The sequence below is a fragment of the Perna viridis genome, chromosome 7 (genome assembly GCF_037379345.1).
Source record: "Perna viridis isolate PV_CMFRI_1.1 ecotype Kerala chromosome 7, ASM3737934v1, whole genome shotgun sequence".
Taxonomy (NCBI): domain Eukaryota; kingdom Metazoa; phylum Mollusca; class Bivalvia; order Mytilida; family Mytilidae; genus Perna; species Perna viridis.
The window spans coordinates 45,394,120-45,420,695 of record NC_142451.1 but is presented as its reverse complement, the minus strand read 5'-3'; the positions used below and the strand labels follow the sequence as shown (position 1 = coordinate 45,420,695).

Sequence of the window (26,576 nt, the reverse complement as noted above, 5' to 3'; positions counted from 1 at the left end):
ATTATAAGTTTTTAATTTCATTTTTTTTTTTTTAGTTTAAGCGCAGACCATTTTCATCCTGAGGGGGCCTTGGATTTGATGTTAGAAAAGAAAAAAAAATTCACACAAGTGCAAAACTTCAATTGCATTTCAGCAGCAACCAAGATCAATATTTTTATTTGAAAATCTGCCATATTAACTGTAAAGTAATGGGGAAATATAGAGTCACTAATTTTCAATGGATGAAAAAAAAAAAAAATTCCACCAAAAATTTGGAACATTTTTTTGTTACAAAAATACCCCATGCCTCCTCTCTAGTAAAAGGGTAGTGCCTTATGTAAAATTTTATTATAAAAACTGTATGAAATTTGTATATAAACATGTACTGTACATATATTCGTTGCAAAATTACCATCTAAAAATTATCAGTTGTCATTTTTTGATTGCTTGTATGAAATAAAAGTGCAATTTAGATGCATTTTATGATGAATAGTATAGTTTTTCAAACCATTCCACACGTCCTCAGATAGGTTGTGTTTAAATATCAGATTTGGTTTTGTCTCTTCACATAGGAGAATACAAAAAATACAAAATGCACTGCATTGATAGCATCCTATGAATTCAACTTTACAGATAGTGAACTTAATTTTTAGAAGAATTAATAAAGTTTATAATCTAAAAAATGTCTGAATCTATTTAGCAATAACATTATTATAATTATTATTTTTGCTTTAAACTTGACTTCAGATAAGATAATGCAGGAAAATAAGAGTGTACATAGTAAGCAAGATTTGATTGACAATTGATTTAGACCAAAATTAAAAAAAATATTCTCAAATCCATAACCTGATTCCTCCCCTCAAATTTCTTTGAAAATGACAGCATTTTACACTAAATATGATAAAAAAAATTAAAAAATAGAATCTGCCCACCCCAAATTTTAACAGTTGGGTGAGAATCTAAATTTTTTTTTTATTGTGGCCTTATCTACTGTAACAGAGAAACAAATTATGTACTGTTACACAGGAACATATGGCTTTAGTAACTGACTCCAGATATTTTGTAGAAATAAAAACAAATATCATCAACATTAATAATTTTATTTCAATTCATAAAATATAAATAACACATTTATGACAAAATAGTCTGACAAATAATGTTTGCCATTTATACTTCAGACTGACTCTTATTTTGGGTATCTTGTTTTACTGTAACATGAATTCCTCAGTACATGTATATTTGAAAAAATATCATTTCACATAAATGTATCTAGCAATTTTATCAAACAAATTGTATTTATAATATTTGTAAAATCAACTCAAATAGTCTTAAGCACCATTCTGTGTAAGAATCAGGCAATAAGTGGTATTTATAATATTTGTAAAATCAACTCAAATAGTCTTAAGCACCATTCTGTGTAAGAATCAGGCAATAAGTGGCACATCCATTTTTAGTTGCTAATACTGTTAGCGACCTCTTACACTTGAAATTTCAGTACTTTATATTCACATATGATTTGCATAATTATGTAGTTAAACTCCATGTAATGCTGCGGATCTGTGCTGTGTTTACCACCATAGCATCATAGTTCTAGCTTCATACAAGATAAAAATATATCTCTTAAATATCATACACCTGTATTCTACGTGTGTTTCTTGCTTGCATGAGAACTGGAAGTTAAAATGAAACGATCGGTTAGCATTGAACAATACCCAGTTTCCAATTTAGACACTGGGGCTCGTTACAAGACTTGTATCGGTCATATACATAGCAGTGCCCCGATATCTATGAATATTCATTGCCAGTTGTCTAATCTGGTGTTTAACCAAAGATCACTAAAACATACCTCTTTTAAAAAATATTATACACATGTCTGTGTGTGGTTTTTTTTTTTTTTTTTTTTTTTTGCTTTTTTGAGAACACTTAGTTAACATTAAAAGAAGAAATGATCGGTTAGAACTGAATTTATTTAATATTACCCAGTTTCTAATTCAACAACAGGGCTCATTACAATTGACTATATAAATGTCATAGATATTATCAGGACCCTGATATCTATATATAGCCATTCCCAGTTGTTAAATCTGGTTTTGGGTAATTGAAAACATTCAGGTCATCACAGTTATGGAAGAGTATGCAATCATATCAATGGAACAAAGATTTTAGCAGAAGTCACCTGATTTTAGAGCATACCGCACTCATGCCATTTCGGACGTCGAGAGTAAGTCAAAATCAGTGACAGAGAATATCTGTGATTGAAGACTTCAGTCTTTGATTTCTCAATTTAATCTTTTTCGCCTCAATCGTATTCAATACATTTAGAAAACAACTGTAAATCTGTTTAAATTCATTGTGATGCATCTGTGACATAGCTATTTTTTACTAAGCATAAAGGGAAAACAAAATTGTATGTCATTTTTCCATAGTGCATTTCAACTAAATTTGACATATCAAAATCTTAATAAACACTTTGATGGTTATTTTAGGAGGGTAAGAGGTATAAATATTTGGATAATGCAATAAAATCTCGAAAAAATATTCTTCATGTGCCAAACCTAATACACATTTTACCTAATTCTTAGACAGAGAAACATTTAAAAATAATAATAAACATTGACAGTAAGTTCCTTCTGCTATTTAAAAAAAAAAAACCAAAAAAAAACTGCTGAAATTTACAGCAATATAGCTCCTTCATTTTGGCATGATGAATAACAATAGAAATTAATTAACCCAGACCGTGCATGTATATGCAACTATTTACAGCCACAAAAAGATGTGAAGAATAACTCATTTTCAAATTATATAATATCATCAATAAAGCAAATATTGATGTGAAAAAAAATAATAGAAAAAGACAAATCAATTCAGAAATTATTGTGACGGTTTATAATTGCAAAAATTGGACTAGTTTGTAATTGAAAAAATAAGAGGGAGAGTGGATCCAGAAATCCAGAAACTTTAAAAAAAAGAGGGTTCCAAGCTATTATTTGGTCACTTTTGACCATGGAACGCTCACCCTGGAACAGCCACTGAAAAAAAACAACACAAAAAATAATTTTCATGTTAAAATTAATATCATTTTTTTTCAATAATTAAAACTATATTTAGTAATTTTAATGTTTTAAAACTACATAAACAAAATTTTAAAACATACAGTATTACACACTATATAGGTTATAAATCAGTGATCAATTCAAAGAAATTACCATAATATAATTAATTTATTTTTGGAAATGAATATCAAATCAAATTTATGCTCCAAACTACTTTTTTGTAAAATTCAGAGGAGATTCTTCAAAGATTAAAATAAGTATAAATGACATGTAATTCTATGAAACTTTCTTTTGACTAGAATACTTGAAGAAATAGAAAATTGATAATCAGCATGAACTAAATGAAACATTAACAGTGTTAACTGCTGGTAGTTTATCTGATCATTAGCATGAATTAATTAAAACACTTACATTATTAACTACTGGTAATTTAATTAATTAAAAAGAGCATAAACACTTGAGATTCTTATAGTTAAAAATAGAAATAAACACATAAATGGTTTTAGATCAAGAAAACTGTAGGTTGCCTCTCAGATATTTATAATGGTAGAATAGATAAATATATAAATGGAGGGGTTTATTACCAAGCATCTTAAAAGTCAAATTCAATTTGGGCTAGAACCTGGTCAGAAGAATACCAAACTTGAACTAAAGTTCAATTTATTTTACAAATTATTCTACATGAAGTGAATCAATTTTTGATCTTGATATAGAAATTTAATGTACATAGTAAACATTAAAAAAAAATCTATTATGTAAAAATTGAAGAAGGAAATAAAAAGCAAAAACATTTACTAGTACATCAACATGTTAAAAATTGTGTATAATAAATATTTTTTGATAAAGTAAAAAATATACAAAGTATAAATTGGTCCCTCATCTCAATTGTAAGACAAATCAATTAAAAATCATCATTAGGAATTTTAAGATGCAGAATTGGCAAAATATACCAAATTAAAAGAACAATCAGATAAAATTAGATCGTGGCCTAGAGAACAATGCAGTATATAAGTGTATATTGTCTTACATTACAGCAAGGAATCAAACCCTTACTTCACAAGTTCATGCATGCATAAAGTTAAATATAACGCTTCCATAAACCTGATTCCTAAATAGCCATTTTTACAATGTAGCTCAGTAAAGTAATAAAGACTGCATTTGTTCAAGTGAAAGATCGTTTTTTTTGCTAATAATGAAAATTCAAAAGAGCAAAAAAATACATACAAAATTTTTAAAAAATCTTAGTTTGAAAAGATTTTCATTGGCATATGTGCATATCAAAAACCCACCACAAGTGTGTGTGTTTTAAAATACCTACAGACCACAAAAAAAATAATAGTATAACCACACATTTAAAGTGACAAAAACAAAATAACATCACAGTATATTTCATAAAAATGTATAAAATGATGCATGAACATATTTTAATTTATAAAAAAAGCGAAATATATCATAGATGTATGCAAATCTTTTGATTTATTTCAGTGACTAGAAATTTATTGAATTTATTTTTGTTAACAATAGTACAAGTACCGTACTCACAAATGAATGTACTTATAACAGACATACCAGTACATATACATGTAAAGAATGTAAAAAATTACAAGCTTAATATCAACATCCTCTACAATAATAATCCTCTCATTTTAAACACATGTAGCTTTATATCAATAAACAGTGTATCTTTTTGTTCACCATAACATGTAAAAAAGGGGGGTCATGTTTTATTACACATCAGCACCACACTATATATATATTACACCAAGAAGACATCTGGAAATACAACACCTGGATACATGTAATACTATTTCACTTGTTATGGTTGCCATGGTTACATTACATTTGACCTGGTTCCTGAGGCAGATGTAATCTGAAATCATTGAAGAAAACATGAATCATCACAGAGAAAAGAAATCATATACATGTACAATTTAAATGGAAAAACGTCTTAGAATGTATATTTCTTAAATAAATTGCCAGTTTTATGGAAGATGACAGGTAGATTCATGTGATTCAATCTTATTCTGCACAATATCCAATCATACTCTTTACCTGACATCTCCGTTTCTTTGTTGTATGTTTCAAAGGTGAAACATCTAATATTACCCTGGGCATCATTTCACAAATCTCAAAAAAGTGTTCGGGGAACAAAAATCCCATTGGTATGTCTTAAATAAGTCTTACTTTTTTAAATGATGCCCAGAAAACAAGACATCATAAACAATGTTTACAAATGTATCACAACAATGTATGCTTTGACAAAAAGGACAGTTGTAAGAAATGACGGCAGCTACTGTGAAAGTATTATTGTTTGTGGGGTACAAATTTTCATAGTAAACCATGGAATTTGGTTCCCAACAAAAAGGAAATTTCCCACTAGTATGTATTAGAGAGTTATCAAATCCACAAGTTCAAGAATCTACAAACTGGTAATTTTTCTGTAAACCACAAAAATTGGTACCCACAAATATAAGTATTTTCAAGTTATCCCATTGACAATATTCTTATTCATGTTCATTGGGTACTAATTTTTGTTGTTTTTATGGGCAGTTTTAATGTGAAAGAAGCCATATAAAGACATCAACATCCAGTAACCCTTAATTGCTTAATCAAACAGAACTATTCTGATCAGCTGTTTATCTAGACCCGTACAGCCTTGGGCTACCTGAGTATGTAATGTCAGTAAATACTAAGAGTGACATTCAGTATTTTGGGTTTTTCTGGTCAAACCTCTGATAACAGTAGTAAACTCTGGGTTTTGCCACTTTCTTTTTACCATACAACAAGTTATGTGCCTAAAGTTCTCATTCACAGGAATTTTGGCCTAACTTTACTTGTAATATAGGAATTAACAAAAGTCTTGATTCTCCAACAGATGTACCATAGGTATTGCATTCACAATTAAAGTTTTAAACTTATTTATCAAAGGACACCTTTTAAATGCCAGTTTTGTTAAAAACTTGTTTACCAAAAAAAATAATGATTACAAACTTTTTGTTCTAAATTTTGACCAAAAATATTTTTGCTTCAGTGATATCTAACGAAAATGCAAATAAGTTTTCCTATATTGAACTATGAACCATCAATTATCAAACCGAATGACTTTTTTCCTCTAATCACAAAAATAGATGAAACAAGAGCATATGATCTTAAACTTTATAAATGTACCTTATCCATCACTATCCTTTGTGATATATCTGTGTGATCGCTGGCAAACAGACTGACATGATACGGACTGAACGTCTCCTCTAAAGCCCCTTTATGTGTTGATACTTTGGCTTTACTCATGGGTTTTACTTTATTTCCTAACCTGAAAAATAGGAGAAGGGAAAGAGTAATCAAGGGAACCAAGGTTATAGCGGTAATCAAAAGAATGTAATCCAGGGACAAAGACCAGACATGGACAACAGACATACACAACAAAGAACATAAAGTAACTAAAATCATAAATACAAAAGTAACCAAAGCAAATGAGCAACTAGGACTCTACTAAAAACTGGGAGCATGGACCAGGTGTAAATGATGTATGGAATAGACTAGTAACTTAAAAATAATTGATGTAGGTAAAATAACTTGTTTTTCTAAAAATAACCTGTGTATTTTAGGGAACTCATTTTTCTTTTAAAAAAACTTTAACATGTGTTTGCAAAATAACTTGTATATCTAAAAATAACTTTTTCAAGTATTAAAAAAAACTTAGTATAAAAAAATTACCGAGGTATGTAAGATAACTCATTTGTGTAAAATAAAATATTTATGCATGTAAATGACTCATGCATCTAATGTAACCCATGTACCGGAGGGCAGCACTAATGCTCATATAAAGCACTTTTCACCCAAAGCATAGAAAACAGGCTGAGAACCCTAAACCTACTTTATAGAAAACATTCGCTTGCAAAGGTAATTTGTTTCAAAGATGAGTCCATCTAATGAGAACAATATCTCAAATTCTCATTTGAAATGCCTATGAGTTTTTTTTATAAGTACCCTAAGTATATCTAGGTTGTAAATATTCTAACAATAGGTTTACATTCCAACTTCCCTGTAGTTTATTACTGTTACATAAAATGTACAGCATTAGACTGACACCAACAGTAAACTTTATTACTCTCAGATATATGTTTAGAAGAAGTATTGTTAACTTTGAATAAACTGACTGTTAATAATTCAAATAATCGGTCATTTATCAGGATTGTATTTATAATCTAATTGATCAAAATAAACTATTCTTGTATAAGCACCTAAAAAAGAATTTATCCACAGATTCTTGATTGCTGTTACTTTGCTGCCTTTCAGTTTTTGAATATTTTCCATTATTTCTATGTTCATATTCATTACTTTGCCCATGTTCCTTGGCTTTTGAGTTTTAAATATTTCTAGAATCATTTTAAGACTTTAATTTTACAAATGATTGTCAGTTTTTAAGGAACTCTACAAATAAACTTACCATTGTATATATGTAAATTTGACTGTTACAATATCATCTACTTTATCAGTTGTTCTAAAAAGTCCATACATAGCAGAATCATCACTAAAGTGAGATTTCATTTCACTAATATCTCCTGTTCCCGTGGAAACAATCACTATTGGTGATTTAGGATTGCCACCTTCATACTGAGCCACTAACCAAGTTGTGTCACTGTCATCTGACCTCACATCCTGTATTGCAGTAAATACATCAGGAGAAATCTGTATGTCTGCTCCACCTTTGGAAACTGCAGGTCCACTTTTTGCAGCAGGCCCTCTCTTTGGTAGTTGGTTCTGTGTGAAGCCTCTTTCCTGCATGCCCTCTGTGACTTGCTCTATGACCTTTGACTTTTTACCAGTGTTCTCCTCCAACTGAAATATTGCAATTGTGGTTTATGACACAAGTACACACTATAAAAACACAACAATGTACAATAAAAAAGATTTATTATACCCCAATGAATAACAGGATATAAATGTTTGTCAGTATCACTCTTACGGTACTCTATAAACTACAACTATAAACTAAAATATTAAGGTGCTTACAGTTTATAATATGTATTTTTCTAAGCAAGCACACTCACAATATCCCACATGCCCATATTTGCACTATTAATAAAAGTTCTGTGTCTTCCCAAAAAGTGGTTCCCTTAAAAGACTCCTGAAAAATCAATGCCATCGAAGCTATAAAGCTACATACCATTCACCAAACCAAAATCATTAATTTTTCACTAAGTCCCTCTCCAAAAATATGCCCCCTAGACCAACTTGTGAGAAAAATCAATTCCATCCAAGGTTTTATAGCTATTAACATTTCCCAAAAATTAAAGGAAATCCACAAAAGAAAATTTGAGGCATCATCCAGGTGACATGTTATGACATTGTACTTCCATAACTGGTTGTGTAGGTTATAATGAAAATACTATTGTTCGTGGGGAACCAATTTTCGTGTTTTTCATGGGAAGTCCAAACAACAAAACTTGAGTCCTAACGAAAAGGAGATTCCATTGGAAGTGTATACTGAAAACTTCAAAACTACAAATTCAAGAATCAACAAACCTGTGTTACTTCCCTAAACCACGAACGTTTGTATCCACAAATTAAAGTACTTTCACAGTAATCCATTTGTACTCTCAGAACCTAAACTGGTAGTATATTTAAACAATTTCACCAATTAAGACTGGACATATCCCAGTATTAGAACATTAGCTTCATTAGACATTAATTATGTTTATTTTGTTGGTAAATTTATAAAATAAAACATTTTCATTTCTATTTGATTCAGTTTTTCCATCTTAAACCAATTACTAGCTTAGCTGGTCTTAGCTCAGAAAATACCTGTTGTAAAATTTTATTTTGATCAAAGTCCTCACGACTGCTGGTTTCTATGAATAAATGAAACGGAGAGAATTTCTCTTCCACACTACCATGAACAACACCAAATCTTCCTTTCTTTACAAACGATACTTGATCTCCAACCCTGAAATAACAGAAGATGTTCATTCATTACTGAAAGTTAGCAGCATACATTTATTCAACAATTAGTTTCCTTAAAAAATATTAAATATAGTGACTGATCCAGGGAGTTCTGGGGGATAAAATCTCTCTTTTATCGGACCAAATGATAGCCTGGCATAATCCATAATTTCTAGTGTGAACCCGTGCTTTATTATCTTGATCCTCCCCTGAAATATTCAGGCAATCAAGGCATTCTTCATCAATCATTAAATGTATCTTCTGATCAAACCTGTGGTTTACAATGCCTTTAGCACAGCATATGTACTAGTTCATATGTTGATGTCCTATGTTACCTGTATTAATTGTTTTAATCATTTTTTGTTGTTTTTTTCTCATGTAATCTGTTCTCTTCATTATTTGACAAAGCTTCCTATGAAATATATCATTTGTAGTCTAGCAACTCATTTTCTTCAGCTTCATCCAATAATATCTTGAACTATTGTCATCATAATAAGCAAGTACCTAATATACAGTGAAACCTGTCTATATCAAACCCTTTTGGACCTTGTTTTATTTTACAGCAGGTGTCCAGTTTAGAAAGGTTTCAGATTCATTGAATCTGATTTGAGGAGGTAGACTAAGGGTAAGGGATATAACTCTTGAAATCAGGGATATGTCTGTATCATATTCAATTTCACCAAAATATATCAAGCATTCATTTGAAACAGAATGAAATCAGTCCAAGTTACTTTGATGTTTACATGAGATTGATGTCAAATGCTGAATACAAACGTTCCAATGATTTGTAAGAGTTGTATCCTTACCCTAGGTCTACCTCCTTCAACGGACTTAAATTTGGTTTAGTCAGGTTTATAATTTTAAGACAGGTTTCTAGTTTATTTAGGGTTCAGTTTAGACAGGTTTCACCTTACTTTCAGTTAACAATAATTAATATCTAAACATGTACTAACCAATGGAAATAGACAAACTTGATAGTCTTAGACATATCAAAAGTACTTTCATATCTAGCTAGGGCATACATCATCTGGGAATCGTCAAATAGTTCCTGCAACTCTGTGACATCCTCACCAACTTGGATGACAGTCAATCTGTTAGGATCATTATCAATATGGCCGACCACTATGTATGTCTCTGAAGCATTATCATCCCTGATGGCTCTGATGCCCTCATTGAAGGAAGAAGGGTCTTCAAACTCTGCTGTTGTGCTCATGGTTGTTTGTCTGGAAGTAAACAATAAGATGAAATAGTGAATGATTTCAGAAAAAAAAACCTTTCTCAACTTAATTGAGAAATCTGCTTTTGACTAAGGAGTTCTATCAAATACCTAAAACCAGTAATTATGTGTTCAACAAATAGATGGTTTCAGGTATTGACAAAAGGATACTAAATTGTGAAGGAAAAAAAAAACAATCTTAAAAGAAAATTAAGATGCTTTAGGGTTCCTGGACTCTCTTGTACCCATAATAAAACTAAATCAACTGATTTCTGATTCTGAAAATCGCAAAGGTAAGCTTACCTGACAATTTCTGTCATGGCATACCACTTTATACAACTATTTAGAATAGTGAGTTGTCATTGCGGAGATGGAAATGCAATGAATAAAAATAAACAACTACCAGAAGCATTTGGCAGTATTGTGCTTTGGTGAGGATTGCTTTTTTATTGGTAGTTTTTTTTAATCTAAGTAAAAATAGTGACATTAACTTACTTTCTCACAGTACATGTAGCCTACTTAAAATTTCCTCTTATAACATCCTTTCTCTAATCTCTAGCATCATAATTTACATTTATAAAATGTACAAGTATAAATATTATGACTATCATTATTAGATAGATAAATAAAAGGTATTAAAAATCAAATTAAAATCATTGATATACAGTGCGTTCTGATGACATGTAAAACATTTTGTACATGTACTGTAGCTAAGTAAAAACAAGTGATGTAAAAGTTAATGATATTCTTGATTCAGATAAAATCATTATCGTTATGCCCTTAAGAGCACATGTATTAAGTAGCACTCCAGCTAAGAATCATGCAAAATGTGATATATGGTTGGAAAGCCTACATATTTTTATTTTTGATATTTTGTTTAAAATGCTTGAGTAAACAGAAATTAACATTTGGTTTTTCATATAACCCATGCTCATAGGAGATAAAAATTATATAGAATACACTGTGGATTTCAAAATTAAGGGAGATAACTCTGTAAATGACACTCAAATACAATAGAATCTACTGAATTTTCAATGTTAATTATCTCCTAAGAGCAGACAGATCGGAATGAATAATTACACAATTCATAACATACACCCATAAAACAACTTAATTACAAAAATAAAAATATGTAGCCTTTTTTGGGGTGTATCACATTTTTCAGATTTTGCATGATTCTTACAAAGACTGCTACTTAATTATTTCAGATGTTACAAATGTATAAGGTAAAGGTCATTCTGATTTACGTTTTGAAATTTTCACCGTAAGAAAAAGAAAGCTACATGTACTTATATAAGTGTTCAATTAGTCCAAGTCCAAAACTTAAAGTACAATACTTGTATGTCAATTTGTAAAACAATATATGTTACAAAAATCAAAGCATAAATGGGAAGGAAGTCAACAAAAAATTATGGTATTAATTTGTGAAAAGTAAAGTACCACTTGATAAGCCCACAGAGGTAAAACCCGGAACACATAGGGAAAATATAGACACAAAATGGGGAAATATAGACATAAAATGGGGAAAATAGACACAAAGTGTGAAAAATAAACACAAAATTGGAAAATATAGACCCAAATTTCAAATTTGATACAGATCTGAACTTTGAACTTTGATTAATTGTTTGACACATGATAAGATCTTGATCGGAGACTATGTGGACAAAGAACAACAAATAATTGTAATAAGACGTATAAATGATTGCATGGACAGACAAACAGCTGGATGGACAATGTCATTTGCTGATATTAGATCCAAAATTTTGTTCCTGAGGATACGGTAAATTAAAATAAAAAGCCTTAATCAAAGGAAATAAACAATTCATAGTGCAATGGAAGCATTTTTCAGGAATATTCTAAAAAGGTGGAAAAAACAAAATTTTATTTCCCAATTCTAGTGGAGGTGTACATTCAGTACATCTTGTCTTTAATACATTTTATGCTTGAAAATAACATGTACATCAGAATGATCCTAAAGTAGTCCCTTTTTTAAATAATAATAAGTGACATACTATTTTTTTATACTACAGGTAGTTTAAAGTACATGTAATATTTACATAAGTAAACAGCTTCCACCCTCAACGATGTTATTCTTAAACAACAAACCCTGTAGAAGCAACAAAATGTTGCACACTATGTCGTGCTAAGAATACCTCCACTCAACCATTTCAGTCTAAATTGGGACAGGGAGACCCAGTACAAGTCATCATGAGAAAGCATTATACCAAATAAGCATTCCCTCCAGCAGAAGCTGAGAAATCTGTTACAAAAATTTCCATTATGCAGCACTTTAAAAAATTATTATTTCAATTGGTAAACAGGAACTAGAAGAGCAACCAATCTAAAAATGTGAGACACAGTACAACTTATCATAAGAAAGCAATAAACAAAATATCTAAGCATTCCGTCCAGTACAAGCTGAGAAATCTGTTACAAAAAAAAAGTGTAATGGACGGACAGATGGACAGACCGATTGCAATATACTAGTAGTAGTGTAATAAAATATAAACATAAAACCTGCTGTCCACTTAAAGTACATGATTCATGTATTTTTTGTAAAGATTGCCTGTGAAAATTACATGGATAACTGTAGTGCTCATAACAACTTTACTTCACTATAGTAGATTTCTCTTATTTAAGCATATGCTGCGCAATATTTATTGCTAGATATTTAGAGAAAAGTTTAAACTTTTGTTTCGTTTCAAAATTAACATGAAACCAATTATATTCACATGAATAAAATACACTTTTAAGTAGAGAAAAGTAAAACCTACCAAGTGAAATATATCCCTATAATAAAAAGCCTCAATTTTACAACAGTGTAAAGCTATAATCACCTCACACACACAGGAAATCTAATGTCTTCCTTTTCATGACCCCTAAAGTCATTTCCTATCATTTATACATTACAAAATCCTCTATCTTTACACATTCCTTAAGTGTAGAGGAGATGATATCTAATTATCTAGATCTTTGTTTTATAACCCAGACAAGATAACTAGGTTTAACTTTTAGTAAAATACATACTGCATGAATTAATTTCTTTAGATTTGGTATGCACATTTGTATTGGACTATCTGAATACCTTTGAATTCTTGTGTCTTATTGTTGGAAAATATGTTGTTTAAATTATTTAAATACCTTTTAACCTCAAGTATGTTTTAAGGGATTGTAAATTTTTTGTAAATCACATGTTAACTACAGGTACAAATCTTTACAAAATAAAACTGAAAAATGATTCATTGTGACGACATGAGGCCTTTGGTGAAGAATGGAAAAACGATTTATGACGAACTTGTTGAACATATTACCATATATGGTCATAGAGCAAATGTTTACCTTCCAAAGGGTATTACGAGACTAATTAGCTGATTGCCTGTGTGTATTACATTTTTACATATTTCAAGGAAAGTAAGATAAATTTAGCATGGGTTGGATGGCAATTATACCATCATGTCTATTCTTTAAAATACATAAACTCCAAACCTAAATACTCAAATTTTCTATAAATGTATTGGTAAATGACCTGCAGACAAAATTTTAGTACACTATACATGTACTATTACTGTTAACATGACAATACTAACCCATAAGTTGTATATGTACAAGTACAAAATGTACATATTATCTAACCAAACACTTACTGAGTAAGGCTAAGTAAACATAAATGGTAGATTATCATCCAACCTTCACATAAAATATAAGGCAGGGAGGATTTTGTTTTTCATTTTTTTTTCTTACCAGATATTTGCTAGCTTAATTTTAGTTATTTGAAGTATTGATATGTTCTAATCCATAGCCGTAATAGAATAATTGTTTGTCACCAAGAAATGAAAAATTTGTGTGTTATAGTATCTTAATACTAGAAACTGACACGAAAAAATCATGATTTTAAAATTCCCCCAATTTTTTATTATATTTGTCAATATTTTAGGGGCAGGAGGGTGTGAGCATCTACTAATTAATTTATTTGTCCTGAAGGAGGGAAAGGCTTTCAATATTTCAAGAGAATGTATCATTTCCTATTCCAGTGAAATATATCTTAACTAAACTAAAAAAACTGAAAACCTGTCAAAACCAAACCCTGAAAAACCCAAAACTAAGCAAAACTGAACCCTGAAAAAAAAAAACAACAGAAAACCGGTCTAAACCAGAAACTTTTTTAAAATCCCTTAGAGAGTCAGTTTAAATATATTTTGAACCTGGGTACACTGAACACCTGTCTCTTAATTGCTACAGTCAGGGGTTCAGTTTAGACAGTTTTCACTATAATATACAATCAATATACCGTAGTCTGACCTCAATAAAATCCCAAAATAGCGAGTATGAATTTTCTCACCAAATGTGAAACTGCAACAGGAGAAAATCTTGTCTTGACCCATTAAACACAACCTCATAAAAAATCCTTTACTGTTCACATCAGTTTTTTGTTGTTGGTTTATTTGGTTGGTATTTAGGTTACATGAACAGTTTATGATGTTTTATTATTAATAAAAAGCTTTGCTAAATGTAGCATGATACGACTGCATCCTTTTGAACCCTGTGTGTTGGGACCAATGTGGACATGTCTTAACAAACTAAGCATTTTTCATGCTTAGAATGCTTGATTAACTAAGTATTTTTGACACATAAACTGTCTTGGATAATGAATCGGTAGTGGATTGTTTTGTTTCATTCACTAAGAACCCATTTCAATTATATAACAGTATGCAAGGCTATGGACAATTTTGATCCCCATCATTTCTTAAACAGTTAAAGATGGAGTATGAGCATACTTCTAAAAGTCCATGTAAAGACAAATAATTTTAAAAATATTATTATACATGTAATTAGATGAAAAATTCAAAAATACATGGTCTTTCAGACTAGAGGCTCTATAGAGCCTGAATCGCACACCTTGAGAATTGAAATCATTTAGTAGTATCATTTGGTACAAAAAATCATCAATTAAAGAGGTCCCCCAACACTTATATAATTCCTGTCAACTACTGTGCCATCTGAGCCACACAAAAATCAAATCATTTGTAAAGATCATAGAGGTCAACAACTTTATCAATGTATGTATACTTTCAAAACATTGGCACTTGAGGTTCTATAAAAAGAAAATAACAAAAAAGCAAAAAGATGTCAAACAGGGAAACAACTCAAACAAGGGGCAATACATTTCCATGAAAATATCCCCACAGATAAGATAAAATCATAATGAATACTTTAACCAAAGTCATGTGACCTTCAGTTCATTCACATTTGACATATCACCATAAAATCTTGAGTTGTATGCTCTTTACAGGAAAAAAGTATATGTACATGCCAATGAAATCCTTGATATGACTGAAGAGGCTTCACCCTGAATAACAGGGACAAGTATGGACACAGCTTTTGAGCTTGTTAAAACTGAATCTAAAGCACAGTTGACTTCATGCATAATGAACATTCAGATAACATAGTCCAATACAGACTACAAGTACACAACCAAATGTGCTACATATGATAATCATATGGTGCTCGATTCATATGATAATCATATGACAATCATATGATATTTAACATACGATAGTCATATGATTATCATATGATTCTCATATGTCAATTTTGGCTTGAAAACATGACAATCATATGTTTGTGAAAAACATATGATATCATATGTAAACCGAAACATATGATTATCATATGGTGCTTGATTTATATGACAATCATATGATACAAACCACATGATTCTCATGTGTGCCACATTTGCCTGTGTAGATGTCATGAATACACTTTAGTGAAGTCATTCATGTTGATACTGCTTTTTGAATGTGCATTCAAATGGGAATCAGAACTCACTTTGCATTCACCTGTTAATGCAGCTTAATTTACATTTATTAACAGCATTACGCTAGGTTTACGGTTCACTATTAACATTATAAAATGTACATTAAATAGTGAATTTGAATGCACCATTTGGAATGTACATAATCAATGCAATGTTGATAATGTTCATTGGTTTAATTTAAATGGAAATGAGTTAAAATCATAAATTATTACCTGTGACTGATCAGGTAACTTTAAGGATTAGAATTTCTATTTAAATCACATTGAATAAGCATTGCATGCAAGTCATGTGCAAGAACGAGGAAAAATTACTTGGTTAGATTCAGCATATTGAGGAAATATAAGACATCAATTTTAAATGGAATCAAAAAGCAATTTTATATTTGACCCTTTTGATCTTTCATAAAGCACAAAATTCAAAATTAAAATACAAAGTTAGATTCAGCATATCAAAGAGGCCCAAGAATTCAATTTTACTATATCCAAACAGAGTTAAAAATTCCTTTTGTTCAAGTTGGTGGAGGGCCAACGTCCAAGACTGTCAATTTCTCGCCAAGGACCTTAGAAATTTCATTTACCTCGGTCCTGGACCTTGAACCCTTTTCACCGGCGCTTCATTGTAGACTTTCCTTAAGTGGACTATTGATTTCAAACTTGGGAAAGTCTAAGACCTTCCAATCTTGATAGTAAATTTGAACACTTGCAGTCCTTTTCACAAAAAGTGTAGAATTAATCGTAAGTTTTGACATCATAGTATATAAGAGTATTATGATATCATAACTTACGACTTACATAAGAGTATTATGATATCATAACTTACGACTAATTTTACACTTACGATTTTATGTGAAATCGACCACAGTTATGAACTCTTTGTAATTTGCACCCATTTGAAAACTAGGCCCAAAACTAAAATACCAACTTCCCAAGATTCATCATCTCAAAGAACCAAATATTTCAAGATACCAAATTGTATCCTTCTGAAATTTGTCCAAACATTTCTCTTAAAGGACCTTTTTCTTAAAATTACATGTACAATGTACATGTACACTCGACTGCATGTTTTTTATAGTTTATAGTCATGATAGTCACTCAAACCATTATGAATCATGTTTTTGTTAATTATAAGAAAATTCAAAGCCTAGGAAGAATTATTATATAGACAAACAGGAGGCAATCAAATATATTTTTTGTCATTTACTTCACTTCTGCAAGGATTACCATCAGAATAATGACCATGCTACAACTAAGTACCAGACAATGTCAGGTGTAAATACAAAGCCTAACAATGTTTTCTTTTGAGTATGGTCTTTAACTACAAAGCAGTAACATTGTTTAATCTTCATAAAAAAAACTACGAAGACAAGGACTATAATTACTCAAAAAGAAATTGTAACAACGTACATACATGTATTATATGGATCTGAAATTTGGGGATTTGAAAACACAAATTCCATAGAAAAGGTTCACTTGAAATTTTGCAAGCGCATTCTTAATGTTAGAAAAATATGCCGAACTTCATGGTGTTTGGAGAACTTGGGCGATTCCCTTTAGACATAGATATAAAGCTGAGGATGGTGTCATTTTACTCTCGCCTCCTCAAAAACGAAAATAAACTAAGTTGTATTGTATTTAAGCTTATGTTTAATTTACATTTTGATAATGTTTGTAATTTTAAGTGGATCTCGTTCCTGAAGTCAATATTTGATTCATGTGGATTAAGCTATATATTCACCAATCAACAATTTATAGATTTTTCTTTATACAAACAACTAATTAAGCAGATATTGCAAGATCAATTCGTTCAAAAATGGCATAGTGACATTGATAACTCCTCTAGAGGATCTTTCTATGAGTTATTTAAGCAAAACTTCGGTCTTGAAACTTACTTACTTCGTTTACCCGAGAAATCCCGAATCTGGATAACCAAATTTAGATCGTCCAATATAAAATTTCCTATAAAAACAGGACGATGACACAATATACCTAGACATGAACGAATATGTAGCTTATGCAACGAAGGTTTATTAGGAGATGAGTTTCACTATTTATTTGTATGTAAAAATTCTATTGTTGTAAATCTTAGGAAGCTATATGTACCAAAGTATTTTTCATCCCACCCATCAATACACAAGTTCAAGGGTATGTTTTCAAATTGTCATACAACTTTGTTATCTAAAATTTCCATGTTTATCAAAAAACTGTCAGCTATATTGTAATTTAATGCATATATTTTATGTAATTTTTGTATATCTGTCTACCATGCCATTTTCATTAATTGTATTTGTATTTGCCTCATGTTACACATAACTTGTGTCTGAGTGAAATAAAGAATCTTGAATCTTGTACATATTGTATATCAGCTAAATGCATGTACCTTTAAAAATCTGACAGCCAAGTGCGATTTTCTTACAATACTTATGAATTGTTGAAAAGAAATGGGGAGTGTGAGTTTACTAGATAACAGAAAAACGAAACAGACCATGATAATAAGGAAGCACAAAGTACAACAATCGGCATTAATTTAAATGATTCATGCAGAGCGATGTCAATACATCAAGCATATTTACAAGGGTATGCGAATAGAGTTTGAGAAAGGATTAAATGCATTTGAAACAAGTTACTCTGAGTTTCTACTATCAAATCAGTTGATAAACAATTCTCTACTATCACTGAAGAGAATCTAGCTCTCACCTCCACCGGCTTGGCTGTCACACCCAATTGTTACGGAAGTTCCAATATCGCGGCAAACCTCGTTTTCAGTCTGATATCACAAGTTGTCCCTCTTTTGCCGTTATTATTTCTACATTGATTTTTTTCTACCGTCCGTCCACGCTACAGGCTGTCCGCCCCTCCACCGGAAGGTTTTAGAACGATCAATCAATCTAAAGGGAGTTTTATCCGGCGATCATGTAGTATTGTTTGAAAACCGGTCAGTGAAATTTGCAGGCGCCACGGAATGTCATACCATTCATATGCGGACGATACTCTTAAGTTCATCAGGTAATTAGATTCTAAACCTCTCGGAGACTGATTCGATATCGCTTATCGTCTTGAGAATTGTTTATCGGACATCAGTGCATGGATGAGGACCAACATGCCTAAATTAAACCAAGAGAAACAAAACTGATTGTCTTTTCACGAAAGCAATATGTGCAAAAGTTCAGTAATTTCCAGCTTTCTTTCGACGGAACAATTATTACTGATGTCTCTAGTGTAAAAGAAAATCTATGTGTTTATTTTGACAAAACACTCAGCATGGACCAATAAGCATTTTCCGTAACAAAGACATGTTTTTTATCAAATCCGAAATATCGGCCATATAAGATGATGCACGCACAACCCTCATGTGTTCACTTGTTACCTCTCGACATGACTGTGACAGTGCTTTGCTTTGCGGAACAAATAATTGTATAAAATCAAATGCAGCTGCAATATTAATATCACGGAAAAGAGAGTATGAGTCATTCCCGTCAGTTTTTATTTAATTGCATTGGCTACCAGATCAATTCCGTTGTCAATACAAACTTTTGATATATACATGTGTTCAAAGCAATACACGATAAAGCGCTGAATTATTTGCAGGATCTAGTTGAACTGTACGAACGCAGTAGAACTCTGAAGTCTGGAAATGAAACACATTTGCGTCTTCCAAGTGACATTTGTATAAAGCGCTATGGTGAAAGACGTTTTGACAAAGCTGCAATTATTCTGTGGAATATCTCACCATCGTACCTGCGGAATGAACAGTCCTTAGACACTTAAAAATATAATCTTAAAGCTCACCTTTTGGAATCGCTTTTGAATATCACCACGCAGCATGACGGGGGCATTTCATGAAGCTAGAACTGCTCGTCTTTTACAATGGATTTTTCTTCTGTTTACAAGTATTTCTGATATTGCTATTTCCTACTAATTACCCGTTATACTTGACTAAATTTAAGCAGAACTTGAACCTTTTTTCCCGAAAACAATAGCTTTTGATGTCTGCACATTCAGGAGATAATTTATCATTGAACATTTAGTTAGTAGAGATGGATTTTTTAAGACGGTACAAAACCAACAAAAATCTAATATACTATACAATTTATTGTGGAAAAAATTAAAATTCTTTACCGTAATGATATATATGTATCCCAAATGATACCCCAATGCATGTGAGTGCATGATAAGAAAATGGCATCAGCTGGAGATGAAGTAACAAAGGTAAATTACTTACTAGTTAGCGTTTACTTCGTACATTGTACCTGTTATTAATCGATGGTATTGTAAGACAAAGTCAACCAGATCTAATTTCGAAATTTTGAGATTTTTTTTGCTGAACTTAAACGCAAGATACGATTCACTGTAATTTTAGGTCGGTCACCTTCTATAAATATTTATGAGGCCCAATTTGGGGAAACTTGTCGATATAATCACTATAAAGTGTGCGTGGTAAACATGTGATACATGTATTTGTACATAGTTATGTTTCCACATTATCAAGTAGGACATTTAGGTTTTTAAGTCGACACTTGATCTCTCTTCAATATGCATGGTTTCTACTGAATAACATATTTTTGCTTTGCCCGGCAATCAGCCTCACCGAACCACTTAACATGTCTGTCAAATGTAACTGAACTGATGATTGCATATATGTTTACAGTAATTATTTACAGCATCTTACGTGTATACATATTCACCCGTCTACTACACTGACCGACAAATGGTTAACATACAGTTTGACCTTTGAATATGCATAGATCAGAATGTAGTAATATCAAGTTAAACTTCAAATATATTCAACAAAACATTATGTGATGCTTCAAAATATAATTTGATTATCAATGTGCATATTGCACCAGTTAAACCTATACAAAGATCAAGACAACTTAGCAAGTTTGCATATCTGCTTTCAACCATAATTTAACAGTAAGATGCAATTTGCAGGATACTATAGATGTTTGACTCATTCCCTGAAAGTCTTCGTCAACAGAATAAACCGAATAAAGTAATGTTCATAAAGAGTCGCTAATCGTCAAATATTCTATGCCACTGATTGTGGCTCGTTTTCAACATCCGAAATGGCACCAATGCGATATGCTCTATAATCATTCGTAACCGTGATGACCCGAATGTTTTTCAATCAAAACAACTGGTTACCAGGAAGTGCGGGTAATGTTTTCGTTCCACAAGTTTCTCTCAAATTTTTAGCGATCTTATGGTCGCTTATGATATAAACCAGGGAAGCAGAATTATAACAATTGGCAATGGTTATATATGTATATATCGAGCCCTGATAATGTACATGTATATGACCTATATATTCAATCGTAACGAGCCCCTGTGTCTGAATCGGAAACTGGGTAATGTTCAATGTTAACCGATCATTTTATCCGTTCTCATACAAGCAAAAAAAAAACACACGTACAACATATTTGTATGATATTTAAGAGGTACATTTTGATCTCGTATGAAGCTAGAACTATGAAACTATGACGGTAAACACGGCACCGATCAGCAGCTTAATGTGGAGTAGTAATACATAGTTATGCAAATCAGATGTGGAAATAAGGAGTGCAGAAAGTCGCTAACTATATTAGTCACTTAAAAACAAGTAATTTCTGTCCTAATTTAAAAAAAAATGGTACTAGCAGTTTCTAGGACAACCTGTCGTAAATATTTCATTGCTTATTTTTTTTTATTAAAATAATTAACCGTAATGGGAATGGGATGTTTAGCGTTCTAAACTCACCATTTCCATCGAAAATGCCTGCACCAAGTCAGGACCATTGCGATTGTTTCCAACTTTTCCTTTTTAACTTGATATTTCCATTTGTTATAGTATGGACTTTTCTTTTTACATTGCCTATAAGAATAAAATATATATTTCCATTTATTTGAACATTTGTTTCATTGTTTCGGTAGTTTCTGTTCTGTAGACTTAATGTAGATTTCTTGTACAATTGTATCCGGTTACTACTAACACAACAATGTTGTTTTAAAATGATATATGTAATTATTATGTTTGAATAGTATCGTTATTAACCATATGCAAAAACATCAAACCAACGACATCGTTTAGTTTCAAGATATTTTATTTACATCAACGCAAAATAGGACGAAACGAAATTTCATCCATATCTATATTTCATATTTCTTCTCCCGATGCGAACATAATAAAAATAGCTATGAAAATAGAGCAAGGTTGAAAATAAATACAGAACAAAAACAAAAGTAAAACAAAAAAAATATCGAAACAAATATAATAGAAATTTTCCTCGCGGAGCGAAGTTGTGGAGAGTATAAAGTTTTTTTGACTACTTCCACAACGTAAGAGGTTGGAATTCCGTTTCTCCATACTCCAACCAAGTCAGAAAGTAGGTTGACAGGCAACCTCTAGCATTACTGGTGTACTTTTTGGCATGTCTGCCCGACAGTTATCTTTTAGTCATTACAACGCCTCTCGTATAGAACAGAATTTCATGAAATTTGTGGTACGCATGTAGTAATTAAAATCAGTTTCTCGATACTTTTGTCCATTTATGTATTATGACAACATATTCACATTTGTTCACTTTTTGTGAAAACAAAACAACAAAATACGACCATGTTCATAGTTTGAACGTATTAGTTTTGATTGTTTCTTTCAGCGGTTTTATTTATGTTTTAAAATAATCATTTTTTCTTATTCAAGAACGAAACAGAGGAAAACAAAGATGATGAAAAAGAATCGAAGGAAATGCAAAATAATGCTATGGACGACGATGATGAATCAAAAGGGACTTCCGAAGAACAGCAAGAAGACGACAAAGAAGAGGAAAATAAGACGGTGTGGACTTTCGAGGAGAAACAACGACTACTTGCAGACGCTATCACAATGAAAGCTCCAATCGAGGACATTAAAATGGTTCTGAAATGTGGAGCACAGCTTAATCAGCCAGTCAAAAAAGGGCTGCGCCCGTTACACTACGCTGCTTACGCCGACTATATAGAATGTATTAATTTTCTTATCGACGAAGGTGCCGATATAAACATTTCTGACGACATCGGCTATACGCCTCTCCATTTGTGTGCAAGAAGAGGGATTTACGACGCAATGAAAGCGCTCATCGACAGAGGCGCCATAGTAAATTACTGCGATGCCGAAGAGTCGGCTTTGGCTGAAAACGTGAGAGCGATTGGTTACTTGACGATGGAACCATTAAATTTGGCCATAGAAAACAACCACGTGGATTGTGTGCGTTTACTTTTGGACAGTGGAGCTAGCCCAAATCATCAATACTTCATTGGGTACCAGTTACACGTGATGAATCTCGAAAATATCGAATGTCTTGAAATTCTTTTGGAAAGGGGCGCTAATCCTAATTCTTTAAACCGCTGTGGAATTTCTCCACTTATGAAGGCATGTCGAGAACATAACATTGAAGCAGTTCGTATACTAATTAAGCACGGTGCTGATATCAATGCTTTATGCTCTCCACGTTTCGATCAGAAGTCACCGATTCATTTTGCAATCGAAAGTGGAAATCTCGTTACGACTGAGATTCTTGTAAAGGAAGGTGCAAATCTCAAACGGACTGATAAATATAGATATAGTCCTCTTCATTCTGCAGTTTTGAGAGGTCGGGCTGATCTTGTATACTTCTTGATTCTTAATAATGCGGAGGTAGATGAGAGAACCGACGACGACTGCACGCCTCTAATGCTGGCGGCAGGGACACCGGAATTAAAAGAGCGGAAGGACATGATTAAAATATTGCTTGAGCATGGTGCAAATGTTAACGCAAGTGCACAGTACATCAACTACATGCATCCGTGTATGTCTCCAATTGTTGAATATATGAAGAATTGTTCATTCAATCCTGACAAGGAGATTATTCTAATGCTTTTGAAATATGGCGCGAAGGTAAACATTCGTCCAGATGTATACAGATATCGCCGACAAGATCCTTTTGGTATACTGAACTACTTGAATAATTGCTCATGCAGAGAAATGCTTGATATTTTCATTTATGCCGCAAAATCGTTTGACAAAGAACATATACAAAAAGCCGAAGATCTATTTCCATACGAGAAAAAGTATATTCTAAGGCAGGCAGATACACCCCGCCCCCTCAAACACACGACTCGGCTTTATGTCAGGGATTTAATCTATCCGAATTTAATTTCGCGCGTTGAATGTCTACCATTACCAAGCTATATTAAAAAGTACCTGTTATATGAAGTTAGTTGAAAATGAATTTGCTTAGCAGTTGCTGTTGATGTTGACTATTTTCGGGTGCAATATTTTTTTTTATATGTAAAGGATTATTATTTTGTTGGCATATTTTGTTTGAGTATTTTTAATGAATATTTCTGCATTTGTGATTAAAAGATAAAAAACGAACCACCTCTTTCTTTCAATGCTATGGTGGCATTTATGGTTCAAACACAAGACGTAACCACAATCGTTCCTAATACAAGATTAAAAGAAAGGGAAATCGATGAAAACTGAAGGAAAATGCACTGAAAGCAATCTTAAGCGCAAATGGAACATATTTTACGTAAAAGAATGTTGTCGTTGTATACTTTTTGTATAGATTTGTGTGGCTGGTACTTCTTCATGTAAGAGGTTCATAGGCTCCATGTCGGAAAATAGCTTATCAATCAACTTTACTATTGTTCAGTAATTTATCTTGATACAAAAGCAAGTACTAGTTAAAAAAAAAAGATCGCCGTCGCAGTAAAATTTTCTACATTTCATTCAGGAAATAACACATGGCACGCATTTTCATTTTTCAATACAGTTTTTTCGAACGCCACTAAGTTATCGGTATTTGGCCAATCGGGAAACAGAATTGCGATCTGGTGACTCGCGTTTCCATGGAAGAGCGTCGTTAAGGCCAAAGGGTAAAAAGCGAAACTATACCGACTGCGTCGGAAAAATGTTCCAAGAAGTCCAGCTAAAATTGTTTCCTTTACACTAAAAAACAGCTTTGATTCCGCACCAAATTGTAGTTATAAGTGCTAAGTATTTAGACTGGAATTAACCCATGCCATTTACGGTTGTCTATAAATAGATCCGATTCTATAAGCAAATATTCAATTCATATGTCATTTATAAGTAAGTTTCTTAAATCAATGTAAAAGCGGAAAAGAAAACACCCGATTTTCCGGTACAAGAATTTACACGTAGACAAACATCTATGCTCATGTATGCACGCCGGGGCGGATACAGGGAGGAGGGTTTCGTTGTTGGACCCTCCTTTGTTGAAAAAGTTTGTTTATTAAAATGGGCATATGATAGCTAGGACTTCACCCCTTTTTAATTTTCTGGATCGGAACAACCCCCCTTTTTCCCCTCTCCCTTTTATTAACTTCTGAACCACCTGGCTCGTGGTTAAAGCTGGCTTCATATGAATAGGAATGTTCCACATCACGTTTTGAATTTATAAAGTATCACAACAAACAATAAATGCAACTTCTTGGAGTAACATGACAAGTAAAGGAAATTTACATACGGGGCATAATTATAACAGATACGTTTTAAAAGATATGTAATTTATGATAAAGAATCGATGTCAGTTCTTCATGTCAAAGAATATTTTAAGTTTGTCTTTACATGTAAATTGATCGTCTTCTATTAATGCGTTAGTGGCACTGTTTAAATCATTCAAACCCACCTGACCTTGAACTCCCTCGTGACTAGGAAATCAATCAAGCACACAAAAGCCGTACAGTCCTAGGCGTTTGATTATAGGTATTATAAGTTAATTGCATGAGTTAGGTCTATCTAAATTAACAGTGTGGCGGTAAAATATGTTACTTTTTTGGGGAATGGAGTTCCTACTAGATACACCGTATTAAACCATAACAGTTGTTAAAATGTTAACCTGAAACTGTTCAAATCACAAGCAAAAAAGAAAAACCAAATCTGTTATAATATCCCCTATAACAGGTCAGGGAGAAACAGTAATTGATGTATTATATCTCAACTGCCATATAATCAACCGATTGACATATAATATACAAGGATAGACAATTGACATCAATTCACTATTTTCTAAAAAAAAATATCTTTAATTGAAAAAGGAGCATTCTTTTCAGGAAACCATGCTGAAGTGTGATGACATTCCTGTCATTTCAGGTTATAAATGTTAAAATACATCATGCTGCATTTAAATGAAAATTGCATTTGGATGTTCACCTATATTGCTATTTTATCCATTACATTGACCGTAATTACCAGTCAATGGAAATCAATAATGTGCGGTCAAGTGAAGATGAGTTTCACTCAACAGGTAAGAGCCATGTATTTTTTAATTGAATAGGAACATACTGACCCTATATAAATACTTTATCATCATTATTGAAGGTCAATGGAACAGTTGAAACAACAAAAGAAATATGGTAAACAGGAAGGCTCAAGAAATGCAGCATGCCTCAACAAAAAGAAAATACATTTTGGGCTCAGTCAGGGTCATATATTTGGTTTTGTTTTGAAAAGTGATGCACCATTCTAAAACAAAAGATTTAATTTTGAAAAACAGTATATGATATGCCAATTGGTCTATCCTTGTATATGGGAATTGGTGGATTATATGTCAGTC

At 32.0% G+C, this 26,576-nt stretch overlaps 2 protein-coding genes across 7 annotated transcripts; one reads left to right on the top strand and one right to left on the bottom strand.

Annotated features, from left to right (window-relative positions):
- Positions 1-1,063: 1,063 nt before the first annotated feature.
- Positions 1,064-18,802, bottom strand: LOC148612919 (uncharacterized). 6 transcript variants are annotated; one of them, XM_088594813.1, is made up of 6 exons: positions 18,700-18,802; positions 9,929-10,198; positions 8,838-8,979; positions 7,480-7,871; positions 6,201-6,342; positions 1,064-4,902 (listed from the first exon to the last, which is right to left on the bottom strand). In XM_088594813.1, the coding sequence occupies exons 2-6, from the start codon at positions 10,186-10,188 to the stop codon at positions 4,864-4,866; spliced, it is 975 nt and encodes a 324-aa protein (XP_088450939.1). In that variant the 5' UTR covers positions 10,189-10,198; positions 18,700-18,802; the 3' UTR covers positions 1,064-4,863. The 6 variants fall into 6 exon arrangements, with proteins under 6 accessions (XP_088450939.1, XP_088450940.1, XP_088450937.1 ...); XM_088594814.1 differs by having other exon boundaries at positions 18,630-18,710; XM_088594811.1 differs by lacking the exon at positions 18,700-18,802 and adding an exon at positions 13,219-13,299.
- Positions 18,803-19,917: 1,115 nt separating this feature from the next.
- Positions 19,918-24,373, top strand: LOC148612918 (uncharacterized). The gene is made up of 2 exons (XM_088594806.1): positions 19,918-20,211; positions 22,682-24,373. Exons 1-2 carry the CDS (start codon positions 20,182-20,184, stop codon positions 24,218-24,220), a joined length of 1,569 nt encoding a protein of 522 aa, XP_088450932.1. The 5' UTR covers positions 19,918-20,181; the 3' UTR covers positions 24,221-24,373.
- Positions 24,374-26,576: the final 2,203 nt, after the last annotated feature.

Excerpts from the sequence above, each read along its gene's own strand:
- LOC148612919 (XM_088594809.1), bottom strand. The coding sequence starts at position 13,090 with ATGATAGGAAATGACTTTAGGGGTCATGAAAAGGAAGACATTAGATTT. Across the intron at positions 6,343-7,479 it reads AAATTTACATATATACAATG|GTTAGGAAATAAAGTAAAAC; the intron begins GTAAGTTTATTT and ends CCTATTTTTCAG. Across the intron at positions 4,903-6,200 it reads AAAGGATAGTGATGGATAAG|ATTACATCTGCCTCAGGAAC; the intron begins GTACATTTATAA and ends CAATGATTTCAG.
- LOC148612918 (XM_088594806.1), top strand. The coding sequence starts at position 20,182 with ATGGCATCAGCTGGAGATGAAGTAACAAAG. Across the intron at positions 20,212-22,681 it reads CTGGAGATGAAGTAACAAAG|AACGAAACAGAGGAAAACAA; the intron begins GTAAATTACTTA and ends TTCTTATTCAAG.